General features: G+C 46.0%; 1 protein-coding gene across 5 annotated transcripts in view; it reads right to left on the bottom strand.

The window, feature by feature from the left end:
- Positions 1-12,806, bottom strand: part of FAM168A (family with sequence similarity 168 member A) — a 175,761-nt gene that overhangs the window by 25,121 nt on the left and 137,834 nt on the right. For 3 of the 5 annotated variants that reach the window (XM_081860773.1, XM_081860775.1, XM_081860774.1), the window contains exons 4-5: positions 12,667-12,747; positions 2,024-2,140 (exon numbers count right to left, since the gene is read on the bottom strand). In XM_081860773.1, coding sequence (XP_081716899.1) covers positions 2,024-2,140; positions 12,667-12,747 — 198 coding nt within the window. The remainder of the gene's footprint in view (positions 1-2,023; positions 2,141-12,666; positions 12,748-12,806) is intronic. The other 2 variants (XM_081860776.1, XM_081860777.1) reach the window with 1 other exon arrangement.

The following is a 12,806-nucleotide window of genomic DNA, read 5'->3' as shown; positions in this document are numbered from 1 at the left end:
GGAATAAGGGAGCGGCTTTGTGCTTGGTGTGGAGAGAACAATCTGGCTCTTAATACGGCTAAGACCAAGGAATTGGTGGTGGATTACAGGAAAAAAAAGGCGGACATTCAGCCCTTGTATATCAACGGGGAACGGGTGGAGAGGGTGGCGGAATTCAGGTTTTTGGGAGTGACTATCGATCAGGGCATGACTTGGAGCGCAAATACCACTGCTCTGGTGAAGAAGGCCCAGCAGAGAATTTACTTCCTCAGACTTTTAAAGAAGAACAATCTGAGTGAGAGACTGCTGGTGTCCTTCTACCGAGGCTCCATAGAGAGCATTCTCACATACTGTATTTGTGCCTGGTTCTCCAGCTGTACAGCTAGGAAGAGGAAGGTGCTCCAGAAGGTCATAACCACAGCCCAAAGGATTATTGGTCATCCCCTCCCATCTTTGGAAGAACTGTACGGTTCCCGTTGTCTTAGGAAAGCAAACAATATCCTGCAGGATGCATCTCACCCGGGACACAGTCTGTTTGTACTACTGCCTTCTGGCAGGAGATACAGAAACATCAAGTCAAGGACAAATAGACTGAAAAATAGTTTCTATCCAAGAGCTGTGGCCTTCTTAAATGCAGTAACTCGATAGTGTGACCTGGGAGTTTGATGGGTGTGGGTGTGGGTGTGGCTGGAATGTGGTTTGTTTGGTTGTTGTTGTTGTTTTGCTTTTGTTGTTTTTAAGGGATGGCATCCAATTTCGTTGCACTTGTGCAATGTTGCACTTGTGTAATGACAATAAAGAATCTATCTATCTATCTATCTATCTATCTATCTATCTATCTATCTATCTATAAGGGCAGATTTTTGTTTATTACACAGCCTGGGCTACATTAGCCAAGCCCTGAAGCATCTGCAAAAGTTGTTGCGTCTTGGGCTCTCTTCTGCACAGTGATAATGAAGCCTTCATGTAGTGGTGGGGAATCTGTGGACTCCCAGAAGTTATTTGACTACTTTCATCCCTAACCATCAGCCACAATGGCTGTGACAGATGGAAGTAGGAGTCCAGCAATGTGAGGACTGCCCCCTCTCAGCCTTAATGTGACGGGCTCCACTCACCCCTCAAAGTGAATGAAACTATTTAAAAACTATTAAAAAACCAAACCAAACCAATTTCCTGTCTCCAAAATGGGAGGAGGGGGCTTGATAACTGTACAGTGGTGCCTCGCAAGACAAAATTAATCCGTTCCGTGAGGCTCTTCGTATAGCGGTTTTTTCGTCTTGCGAAGCAAGCCCATTGACAGCTTAGCGGATTAGCGCTATTAGCGGTTTAGCGGCTTTTAGCGGATCCGCTGATAAGCGGCTTAGGGCTTAGGAAAAGGCGGGGGGGAGGGAAAAAACCCCGCAGGAACTCGCAAGACATTTTCGTCTTGCAAAGCAAGCCCATAGGGAAATTCGTTTTGCGAAGCGCCTCCAAAACGGAAAACCCTTTCGTCTAGCGGGTTTTCCGTCTTGCGAGGCGTTCGTCTTGAGGGGCACCACTGTACCTCGGGTTACAAACACTTCAGGTTACAGACTCTGCTATCCCAAAAATAGTACCTTGGGTTAAGAACTCTGCCCTAGGATGAGAACAGAAATCGTGCAGCAGCAGCAGTGCAGCGGCAGTGGGACACCCCATTAGCGAAAGTGCGCCTCAGGTTAAGAACGGTTTCAGGTTAAGAAGGGATCTCTGGAACGAATTAAGTTCATAACCCAAGATACCACTGTAATGTGTTTTCTGATTATAGCATGCTTTGACCTGGGAGCCCTTGCTAGGTCTCAGGCTTGAGCCCTGAAAACTCCTCCTGACCTGGCAACTTGCAAAAATAATAATAATGACGATAATAATAATAATAATAATGATAATAATAAAAATAATAAATGCAAAGCAGGCAATACAACCCCCTCCCAAATCAAGAAAGAAACACAGACATACACACAGAGAGAGAAAGAGAGAAAGAAAAACCACCAGGAAAAAAAAATCCCCAGAAGTATAAAGTTCTATTTACTGAATGCTGCTGATGAAGCTTGGTAAGTTCTGTTCTCGGTCCCAGTGTCCACTGGGAGGTGAAAGGTACCCTCAGAGGATGATGTCTGAGGCCAGGCCTGTTTCATCAGAAGTGTCGCTTGAGTGAAGACAGAAGAGAAGATGTTACAAATGGGACCAACAGCGAGGGGGCAAACACAATGATGAAGGTGCAAGCATCCATTGTAAAAAAACAAACCCCCAAAACCACCTTTTTCGTGAAGTTCAGCCGTCCCCTTCACTGCGGTGACATAAGGCATATAAAGGGACAGCTGAACCTGTCCTGAGAGATTGGTTCAAAATAATTTTATCTTACACAGCAGGTGATTGTTATAAGCAGTTGTCTGAGGCATCAATTAAAGGTTGTGGCCGATTTGGGGCTGTCTAGGAAGTGGGGATCTGAAACTGGGATGCAGGGGGTATTTCGCTGGCTCAAATTGCCTAATTGTGGTGGGAGGAGGGAGATACAGAATATTTTGCAGAAGTGGACACTGAGAAAAAGAAGAGATGGTTGGGCAGGTCAGTTACTTCCTCGCCCACCTTCCCACTATTCTTCTCCTCCGCACTTGCAGCCCCCCACTTCTCTCGCTCTCTTTTTCTCTTTTCTCCGCTTCTATCCATCACGAGAATTCCTATCCTGACATGGAGGGGGCCCGTCCATCGCCTCTTCTGCAGCCACTGGGAACACGGAGAAAGAGAAGAAGCAAGGCCTACGACGTGATGGTGCCAGTTTTGGGTGCTGGCATCTCCGCTGAAAGCACAGGTGAGCAACCTGTGGTCCCTGGGATATATGTGATAGGAATTTCGAGGTCTTAGATATATGCTAAATGTTCATAAGTGTACCAACCAAGCGCGTACATAGATCAGCACAGGAAGACCGACCTGAAGCCATTTTTGATTCCCAAACTGACCAAATGTTTTCTCTGCAAGGTCAAAGGAAAATGGAAAAGCCTCCCCATTGCCTTTTCCTTCACAAATCCTGTCTTAAGGGCACATTTAAGATATGAATAGGGTGGGAGCCTGTGACCTGGCTCAGGAACTAAGTACAGTATTTATCATTACAAAAGACTGGCCAGGCTCCCCAGGCAGTCCAATCAGTGACCATTAAACAGGTAACCTGGCAGACAGGAGGTAAACAAAGCACTCAGATTTCTGCTGTAGACCGCCCTTTCTGTGGTGTAGGTATAATGTATGTGGTGGTGTTGAGCTACACCCCTTTTGTGATGTATGTATGATGTTTCTGGGGGTGGTCTTGATCAACAGGGTGGCAATTTAAAATGTCTATATAAGGCCTTGCGTGCCATTATTCTGGGTTCTTCCTCCCTCCTGCGTGTGGTGAGTGAGGACCCTGTTGCAACAGATCAACAAAGATCAGGCTTACTAGCTGCTTTGCTTCTCAATATTCTCTGGTTGGCCTCTGTTATTTTCTCCTACTAATAGGGAACCTACGTAAGGACTCTATATGGGTTCTTGGATACCCCATAAGGGAAAAGGACAGATTTTTGTTTACAACATATACAGACCGCCCTTGGCTCAATCTCACGAGGGTGGCAAGGAGCGGGGCAATGGGGGGAAGGTGGTAGCAGAAGGGAGGAAGGAAAGCAGAAAGAGAGGAGGAAGAGGAGACAGAGGGGGCAGAAAGAAAAAGAGGTGCCTCATCCACTTTTGACTCCAGCCTGGTCCCCTGCTACTATGTGTGTCCCCACCCCTCACCAACAGGGGGGGGAAATGTGGTCCACTTCTGGCTTGAAGCATAGATGGGCCAATGGTATGATTTTGCAAAAGGAAACTTCATACTTGGCATAAGAATATTTATCAATGTCATGGTGGGAAATGGGTGAATAACACAACAGCGAAGCACCGTATTTTTCACTCTATAAGACACACCAGACCATAAGACACACCTAATTTTTGGAAGAGGAAAACAAGGGGGGGGGGGGAATCTGAATCCCAGAAGCCAGGCTTTCCTGACTTATGGGATAGCCGTGTGCAGCCTCTCCCGGGCAAAGGGAGCCTTCATCCCCTGCCCGGGAGAGGCTGTGCGCAGCTCAGGCTCCCCCAAGAGCCATGCTCCCTTTAAAGAGCATGCGGAATATGTGTGCGGCTCTTGGGGGCACACAAGAGCCGCACAAACGCTCCATGCGGCTCTTTAAAGGGAGCGCTGAGCAAAGCCTCTTGCCTGCATTCGCTCCATAAGAAGCACACACATTTCCCCTTACTTTTTAGGAGGGGAAAAGTGCATCTTATAGAGCGAAAAATACGGTAGCCATTTTACAGAAACAACCAAGCAGCACCCGTAAAGCGATGTTCAGCAACGCCGCCCCCCGATCCTTCTCATTGCCTCTCTTCTCCTATCTTTCTAAACTGTTACTTGAACAATGGCACGTCCGTCCCCTTTGAAGCCGTAATGGACAGCGCAATTCTGGAAAAATGCCCTACTTATTTCTACATACCTCCTCCCACCCTTCTGTGTTCCCCAACAGTAGTGGATTCGCTAATGGTCTGGGCTTTTCACTATGGGCAGTTTTGTGCCGGTGGGGAGATGCAACAGGGGTGCGAGAAACAGGAGGTTAGGGACAAGGCGGGCAGCTCTGAGAAGGTGGGCTCACGAGATGTAGAAGGGAGCACTCCTTCGTTCACTGAGGCAGACATAAGCGAAAGCTGGTTTTTCACAGGTTTGATCTCTATTGTCGGCAAAGCTTTTTGAGCTCTTCTCAAGGCCGTGCTTGCACACAGACGGAGGGAAAAATATAGTGGGGGGAAAGGTATGGCCCTGGCTTCTGAGAATCTTGAAAAAAGGCTAATAACTGAGCACATTTCTGAAACACTAGTGTTTTGCAGTGAACATGAACATAGCTCAGATGCTGCCAATGGAGGGGTATAACATTTTCCCAGCACAGGGTGTGCCATGCTACCCATCTGGAAAATGCAATCCTCCTCGCTGAAAGCACATCCATCAGTATTGTGATTGTGGCCAGGATGTTGCTTGTGCAAATGCCACCTTTTTGTTGCTATTGCATACAATCTTCTCCTTGGCTGTAGGCTTCCCTGGAGTGCAATTCAAGCACTGGTGTGTTCATCCACTAGGGTGTGTGCGTGTTTTGTTTTCAATTTTCTGACTGGCTGTGCTGTCCTTTCATGCACAAAGCAAAGATTCCAATGACCTCCCAGCCTTGTTTTCAGCCAGCTATCCTCTGCGGCAAGACAACCTCCCATACAAGCCTGGCCTTGAGCTTTTGCTTCAGGACTGTGGTTTGAGCATGAAGTTTGCATGCCCATCATTTCATGACTGGCTGCTCAGCTGAGCCCGCTGGAAAGGATGGCATCTGAGACGACGTGTAAATCCTATGCGTCTCCTCCGTGTATCTACTGGGATTGCCCGTTGGCAAATGGAAGTTATCGCTTGCTTTTGCAGCGATCGTGCAACAAATGTGCAGGTGTGAAGCTGCCCTTTGTGAACAGCAGTCATCAGAAATATGAATTCATTCCATTTCATTCTACTTAAAATCTATGTCCTGCCTTCCAGCTTTGTGGGTTTTTTAAAAAGACTTCAGCATGGCTTGCAAAGAATAAAAATGAATGAAACTTCAAAAATAAAATTCTGCCCCACCCGTTAAATCCTACCTTAAAACTGAGCAGATGAGTAGTAATAAAACAAATGATCCATCAAATGCTCAGCACATTTTTTATAAAAAATGTTTCAACCTGGCACTCTGTTATTAAAGTGAGTCTCATAGGCTCTCCATGGAGGGTATTTCACAAACGGGAAGGGGCCACCAGAGAGAAGGCCCTATCCCTGACCACCTGATTTCAGAAGGTGGGGGGGGGGTACCTGAAGAAGGTCCAGAGAAGGTGCTTCTTTTAGGGGAAGAAACAAAATAAAAAAATTCCTTCCAGTAGCACCTTAAAGACCAACTGAGTTAGTTCTAGGTATGAGCTTTCGTGTGCATGCACACTTCTTCAGAAGTTCGCATTGCAAGGGATGCAGGTGGCGCTGTGGGTTAAACCACAGAGCCTAGGGCTTGCCGATCAGAAGGTTGGTGGTTTGAATCCCTGTGACGGGGTGAGCTCCTGTTGCTCGGTCCCTGCTCCTGCCAACCTAGCAGTTCAAAAGCACCTCAAAGTGCAAGTAGATAAATAGGTACCACTCTGGCGGGAAGGTAAACAGTGTTTCCGTGTGCTGCTCTGGTTCACCAGAAGCAGCTTAGTCATACTGGCCACATGACCCAGAAGCTGTACACCAGCTCCCTCGGCCAATAAAGCGAGATGAGCGCCGCAACCCCAGAGTCGGCTACGACTGGACCTAATGGTCAGGGGTCCCTTTACCTTTAGTAGTTTGCATCAAGCAGGGAAGGGAAAACATTAAGAGTATAGGAAATGCAGCCAGAGTATAGCATAGCAGAAAGTGGCTGAGTTTCATTTACTTGTCTGAATTCCTAGCACTTTCCAGCAGTCCACTGCTAGCATGACTGCACATTCAGACATGCAGGAGAAAATAGCCCCTTTTGATAGAATGGGCCGCATTAACAGATCTTGCTGTGAAGCAGGTTCCTGGCAGAGTGAGGCTCCCCACCAAGAGCCTCTCCCCACCACGGTGCCCCTGAAATTTGCCACAAAGCTAAGTGTGAAGACACTCCCTACAAGAAAGAATACCCTCACTCTCACTGGCCTTTACAGCAACTTCAGGCAAGACGGTAACATCTTCATCCTCACTTTGGATGGCGGCTAATGGATTGAGGTTGAATCCTGACAAGACAGAAGTACTGTTTTGAGGGCACAGGAGGCGGGTGGGTGTGGAGGACTCCCTGGTCCTGAATGGGGTAACTGTGCCCCTGAAGGACCAGGTGCGCAGCCTGGGAGTCATTTTGGACTCACAGCTGTCCATGGAGGCGCAGGTCAAATCTGTGTCCAGGGCAGCTGTCTACCAGCTCCATCTGGTACACAGGATGAGACCCTACCTGCCCGCAGACTGTCTCGCCAGAGTGGTGCATGCTCTGGTTATATCTCGCTTGGACTACTGCAATGCGCTCTACGTGGGGCTACCTTTGAAGGTGACTTGGAAACTACAACTAATCCAGAATGCAGCAGCTAGACTGGTGACTGGGGGCGGCTGCCGAGACCACATAACACCGGTCTTGAAAGACCTACATTGGCTCCCAGTACGTTTCCGAGCACAATTCAAAGTGCTGGTGTTGACCTTTAAAGCCCTAAACGGCCTCGGTCCAGTATACCTGAAGGAGCGTCTCCACCCCCATCGTTCTGCCCGGACGCTGAGGTCCAGCGCCGAGGGCCTTCTGGTGGTTCCCTCATTGCGAGAAGCAAAGCTACAGGGAACCAGGCAGAGGGCCTTCTCGGTAGTGGCGCCTGCCCTGTGGAACGCCCTCCCATCAGATGTCAAAGCGATAAATTACCTGATATTCAGAAGACATCTTAAGGCAGCCCTGTTCAGGGAAGTTTTTAATCTGTGATATTTTAGTGTATTTTTTGTTTTTATGGAAGCCGCCCAGAGTGGCTGGGGAAACCCAGCCAGATGGGCGGGGTACAAATAATAAATTATTATTATTATTATTATTATTATTATTATTATTATTATTATTATTTGCAGGGCTCACCACAGCAGCAAAATTATTCCCTCCTCTCTGGCCAACCCCTTTGTCCCCTTAGCCAGGGATGATGGGACCTGTGGCCCTCCGGATGCTGTCAGATTCCAGCTCCTATCAGAGTGGCTAGGGATGATGGGAGTTGTAGTCCAACAACATTTTTATTTCGTATTTTATTCTGTGAACCACCCTGAGATCTTGTACAAATTTAACAAATAAATAAACACCTGGTGGGCCACAGGTTACCCATCCCTGCTCTTGGTCAACCTTCTTCAACGTGGTGCCCTGCTCCAGGTTCTTTTGGATTACAACTCCCATCATCCCTGAGTGCTGACCATGCTGGCTGGGGCTGGTGGGAATTGGAGGCTATCAGGGTGGAGGGGAAGACTACTTGAAGCCACACACTTCATCGCCTCGTAACATCTCCCATTCAAGTCCTTCTCTTTTGCTTCCATCCCTGCCCCCCAAATCCTGATTCACTGCTATGCCTAGCCCACCAACTCATTTTCGATGCCTCCACTCATCCATTCTCAACTTCTCCCTGATAGCCACACAGACACTGGAGTGAGTTCCCCAATCCCAGTATTCGCAATGCAGCAGAAGACAGGGGCCAGGCTGGCAAAATGGCAGCTGGATCTCTCGCAAAGGCGTTGAGCATCTCAACATCACAACAGCTCCTTCAAGGAAAGAAAGACCTGCCTGACCTTCGAGTGACTCGCTTGCCAAAACTGAACAAGCTCGAGACACCAATAAAATACTACTTAGCTGAAATCCAATAGAGCAAAAAGTCTGAAATGTAGAACAGTTGGGGAAGAAGTTATTTCATGCATGGCTTTCTTTAAATAGTCCTGTGTAAGGCTTTTGTTTATACACAGCAAGGAGAATGGAATATAGATATACACCACTAGAGACCTGCAGTCAAAGATTTGGCTGGCTAGTTAAAAAATCAATATATGAAATTCAGCCACCCACACTCAAATATCATTTCCCCCCACCTCACTATAGTTTCCCCATATTCAAAGCTCCTTTATCTGTCCAAAACCTGCAACACCATCCCCCTAAATCCCAAGTGAAGGTTTTTTCCAGACAAACTGCTCTTCCACTGCCCTTGTTTCTCATAATTTCCTCTTAGCCATAAGAAGTAACATTCCAGGACATCACAGCAGTTGAAAGGTGGAGACGAATAGCCACAAGACAACTGGCAGCCCAGTTTTAGCAAGAAATACTGCTGGAACAGACAAACACCATCACACACTCCCATCGGCCCCAGCTAGGATGGTATGGCATCAAGGAACCATACCTCAACATCAGGAGAGAAACAGGTTTCCCACCCTGGTCTAGAGGCTCAGGTGCTTCCCAGAGATATTGTGTTATAGGACAGCTATATATATAAAAAATTCAGTAAAATCAGTGTCAGTGTAGTGTAGTGGTTAGAACAGTGGTTCTCAACCTGTGGGTCCCCAGATGTTGTTGGACTACAACTCCCATCACCCCTGAGCTCTGGCCTTGCTAGCTAGGGGTGATGGGAGTTGTAGTCCAACAACATCTGGGGACCTGCAGGTTGAGAACCGCTGGGTTAGAGTGTCAGATTTGGAGCTGGGAGACCAGGGTTCAAATTGCCACTTGGCCATGAAGCTAGCTGGATGACCTCAGGCCAGTCGCTGCCTCTCAGCCTATCCTACCTAACAGGGTTGTTGAGGGGATTAAATGAGGGGGCAGGACCATGTATGGCACCTTGAGCTCCTTGGAGAAAAAGTGGGATATAAACACAACCAATTAATAAATAAAGTTAACGAATGCCTCTAAAGAAGTATCAAGGGGCCTTTTGAGATTCTAGTAAACCACCGATTTCAGGTAAATCACACTCAATTGTGGAAGCTCTACATCCATCACAGATGGAACTGCTAACCGGGGAGTCAAACCAGGACTAAGCAAAGGTATTTTTAATGAGTTAACTCTAGACAAGCATGTTCCTCCCCAAGCCCTAAGGAACGAGTTGACAAAAGTTCAAATGAGCCAATTTATTTCAACTTTGGGTATATTCCTTCCTTAGGGCTTCGGGTGCAATACAAATATATAAACATCACGCTAAGCATAACATGTCACAAATCCTCACCCCCAATTAAAAGCTTAATCCTGGCCCCAAGTGCCTGTCTCAAAATAAAAGAAAAATCTTACAACACTGGTAGGGGAAAAAAATACCAGCATGGTTTGCAGACTGAAGACTGTATCAGAAATGCAGGAAGCCAACGAGCCTGGAAGATGCTCCTGTAAGCACTATGGAGACCACTTGGCTTGTGCTGGTCCTGCTCTTACTATGGTGGCGTTACCTGAAGAAGGGCAGCAGCAAGCCAAAGGTCTCAGTGCCATTAAAAGTAATGGTAAAGGGACCCCTGACCATTAGGTCGAGTCGTGACCGACTCTGGGGTTGCGGCGCTCATCTCGCTTTACTGGCTGAGGGAGCCGGCGTACAGCTTCCAGGTCATGTGGCCAGAATGACTAAGCCGCTTCTGGTGAACCAGAGCAGCGCACAAAAACGCCATTTACCTTCCCACCGGAGCGATACCTATTTATCTACTTACACTTTGAAGTGCTTTCAAACTGCTGTTCTGTTTATCAGAAAAGATAAAGAATAAATCAAAACAGGAATTTGTTTCTAAATGGGAGGTTTTCAAAGAATATCTGAAAAACAAATATAGTAGTTTAAATTCTGTTGCAGCATTCGAGGAACTTCAGTAATAGCTGCTAGGTAGATAGAAGAAATTAGATTTATCGGGAATAAGTTTAATTATGAAAAAAATGTGTATTGGCAGTAAGTAACATGAATTTGAAATATGGAATAGACGGGAAGTTGGGTCTTTAGTGTTAAGACCAATAGATGTTTTATTGTTTGCCAAGAAAATTATGTGGCTATGGTTATTTTTGTAATTTGTGTGTAATTTGGTATTTGTGTTTTTGTGTGTGTGTGTTTTTTCTTGTTGTATAAATAAATAAATAAATTTTTAAAAAAAGAAAAAAAAATGAAGTGCTTTCAAACTGCTAGGTTGGCAGGAGCAGGGACCGAGCTCACCCCGTCGCGGGGATTTGAACTGCTGACCTTCTGATCGGCAAGTCCTAGGCTCTGTGGTTTAACCCACAGCGCCACACGCGTCCCTTCAAAACCATCATCAGTTGGGATCATTTGGTCCCTTAACTTTCCTGCCCCGACCTGGCCACAGTGATCCATGTGATAGTCTACTGTGACCATGTGATAGTCTACTGTGACCATGTGATAGTCCATTTGATGTCTACTGACTGGGGTTTTGTCTCCCCCCCCCCTAAAATGACCCCTGATTTTTGGATTTTATTGATATGATGCTGCATTTTATGTTGTATTTTTTGCTGTTTTAAAGTCACATTTTAATCAATGTTTTATATTTGCTGTTAGCCGCCCTGAGCCCGGTTTCTAAACCGGGAAGGGCGAGGTATAATTAAAAAATATTATAATATTATTATTATTATTATTATTATTATTATTATTATTGATGCAGTATCAAATAGGGGGGAGCACATGCAATGGAGAGAGAAGGAAACCTCAAGCTAATCGCAGCCAATTTGGTGGTTGGAGTTTAGCAAACATCTCTTCTGGGTGGGAGCTAATTTAATGGATGGCCTGCATTATCTTCTGCTGTATTGTTAATAGAAATGGATCTAGGAGGAACTGGCCCCTGTGGAAATTAAATCTACACTTATATGGAAATCGCAAAGCAGATACCCGCCCCCCCCCAAAAAAAACCCTCCACAGAAAGCAAGAAACCTAAAGAGGAACAGATACATTATTAGGTTTTAATTAAGGGAGATGCTGGAGGTAGAAGGATTCTATACCCATCTTTTATTAAAATATAGGCAATTTTATCAAACATTCATTCTGCCTGCAAAGTTCCTGACACACACATTTTGGGCCCCTGAGCTAAAAGGTTAGAACAAGATTTCCTGACAGTCAGGCTCACATTAAGTTTGTTTGATCAATATTGTATGAATTGCTTTAACCCGCTTTGCATCTCTTTCCAGCAAGCACAGAAATATAGGAAAATATAGGTTAAAATCTCCCTTTTAAAAGGCGCCTTTGTAGGGGGAAAGGTGCTCACCTTTTAGAAAGTTCTCATATGCAAATGAGCCAAATGAAGTGTTTTTTAAAAATATTGTTACTATATATAGCTTCAAGTCAGAATCCATTTTGAGTAATTCAGTTCACTTGACATATCTGTAAGGTCTTGCCACTTGTAGGAATGATGGAATGTGCAAGAATAATGCAGGGAACAACATATTTCCGGACGTCTGTAATTTAAAGCTTAGTATTGGTGGTTCCCAATCTTTACCCTTTCTTAAACTCCTTTTTTGGGGGGTAGACCCTCCCACATCCTGCTTCAATGGAAGCTAGATCATGGAACTAAGGCAGCTGCCTTGTACTGACCCAAACCATTGGTCCATTTAGCAGTCTACACTGAACTACCACCAAATTATGGCACCTTTCAACTGCATTTGTACATTCCTGCTTCCCATTTTCAGAATACAGTGGACGCTCAGGTTGCGAAGGTGATCCGTGCGGGAGGCATGTTCATAACCTGCAGCGCCATGTCTGCGCATGTGCATGCGCAGATCACAATTTGGCACTTCTGCGCATGAGCAAAGTGAGATTTAGTGCTTCTGCGCATGCGCAGTACTTCTGGGTTCACCGAAAACGCGCAACCTGAAGCATCTGTAAGCTGAGGTATCACTGTACAGACAACCAGCAATCAAAGAAACCAGGCAGCATTGCCATGAATACTTGGTTAAGCTACATAGTGCATGCAGTTCTTACTGTGAGAAAGCACCTGACATTTTGTAAAAAAAGACATGCTGATAATGGCAGGTCTCTTAATGGTGCTGAGAGAATGAAAGATCTGATGAAAAACACACAGACACAAGAGCCACAACGTGTGGCTTACAAACCAGGAAGTACATACCGCCAAATGTGGCTAACTGGAAAATAGAAAACTCCGTTTACCTGGGGCATAGCCTGGGCTGGTGGTCGGGTACATATTTGGGTTGTAGGTGGGGGCAGCCGTGGGATATCCAGCAGGATAACCTGAGAAGAGAGATGAGGTACTTTAGCTGGGGGAAAGTCAAACAGCAAATATCTGTGCA

Source organism: Podarcis erhardii (genome assembly GCF_964252035.2).
Source record: "Podarcis erhardii genome assembly, chromosome: 4".
Taxonomy (NCBI): Eukaryota; Metazoa; Chordata; class Lepidosauria; order Squamata; family Lacertidae; genus Podarcis; species Podarcis erhardii.
The sequence above is the reverse complement of the archived record's forward strand: the minus strand, read 5'-3'. Positions and strand labels throughout refer to the sequence as shown.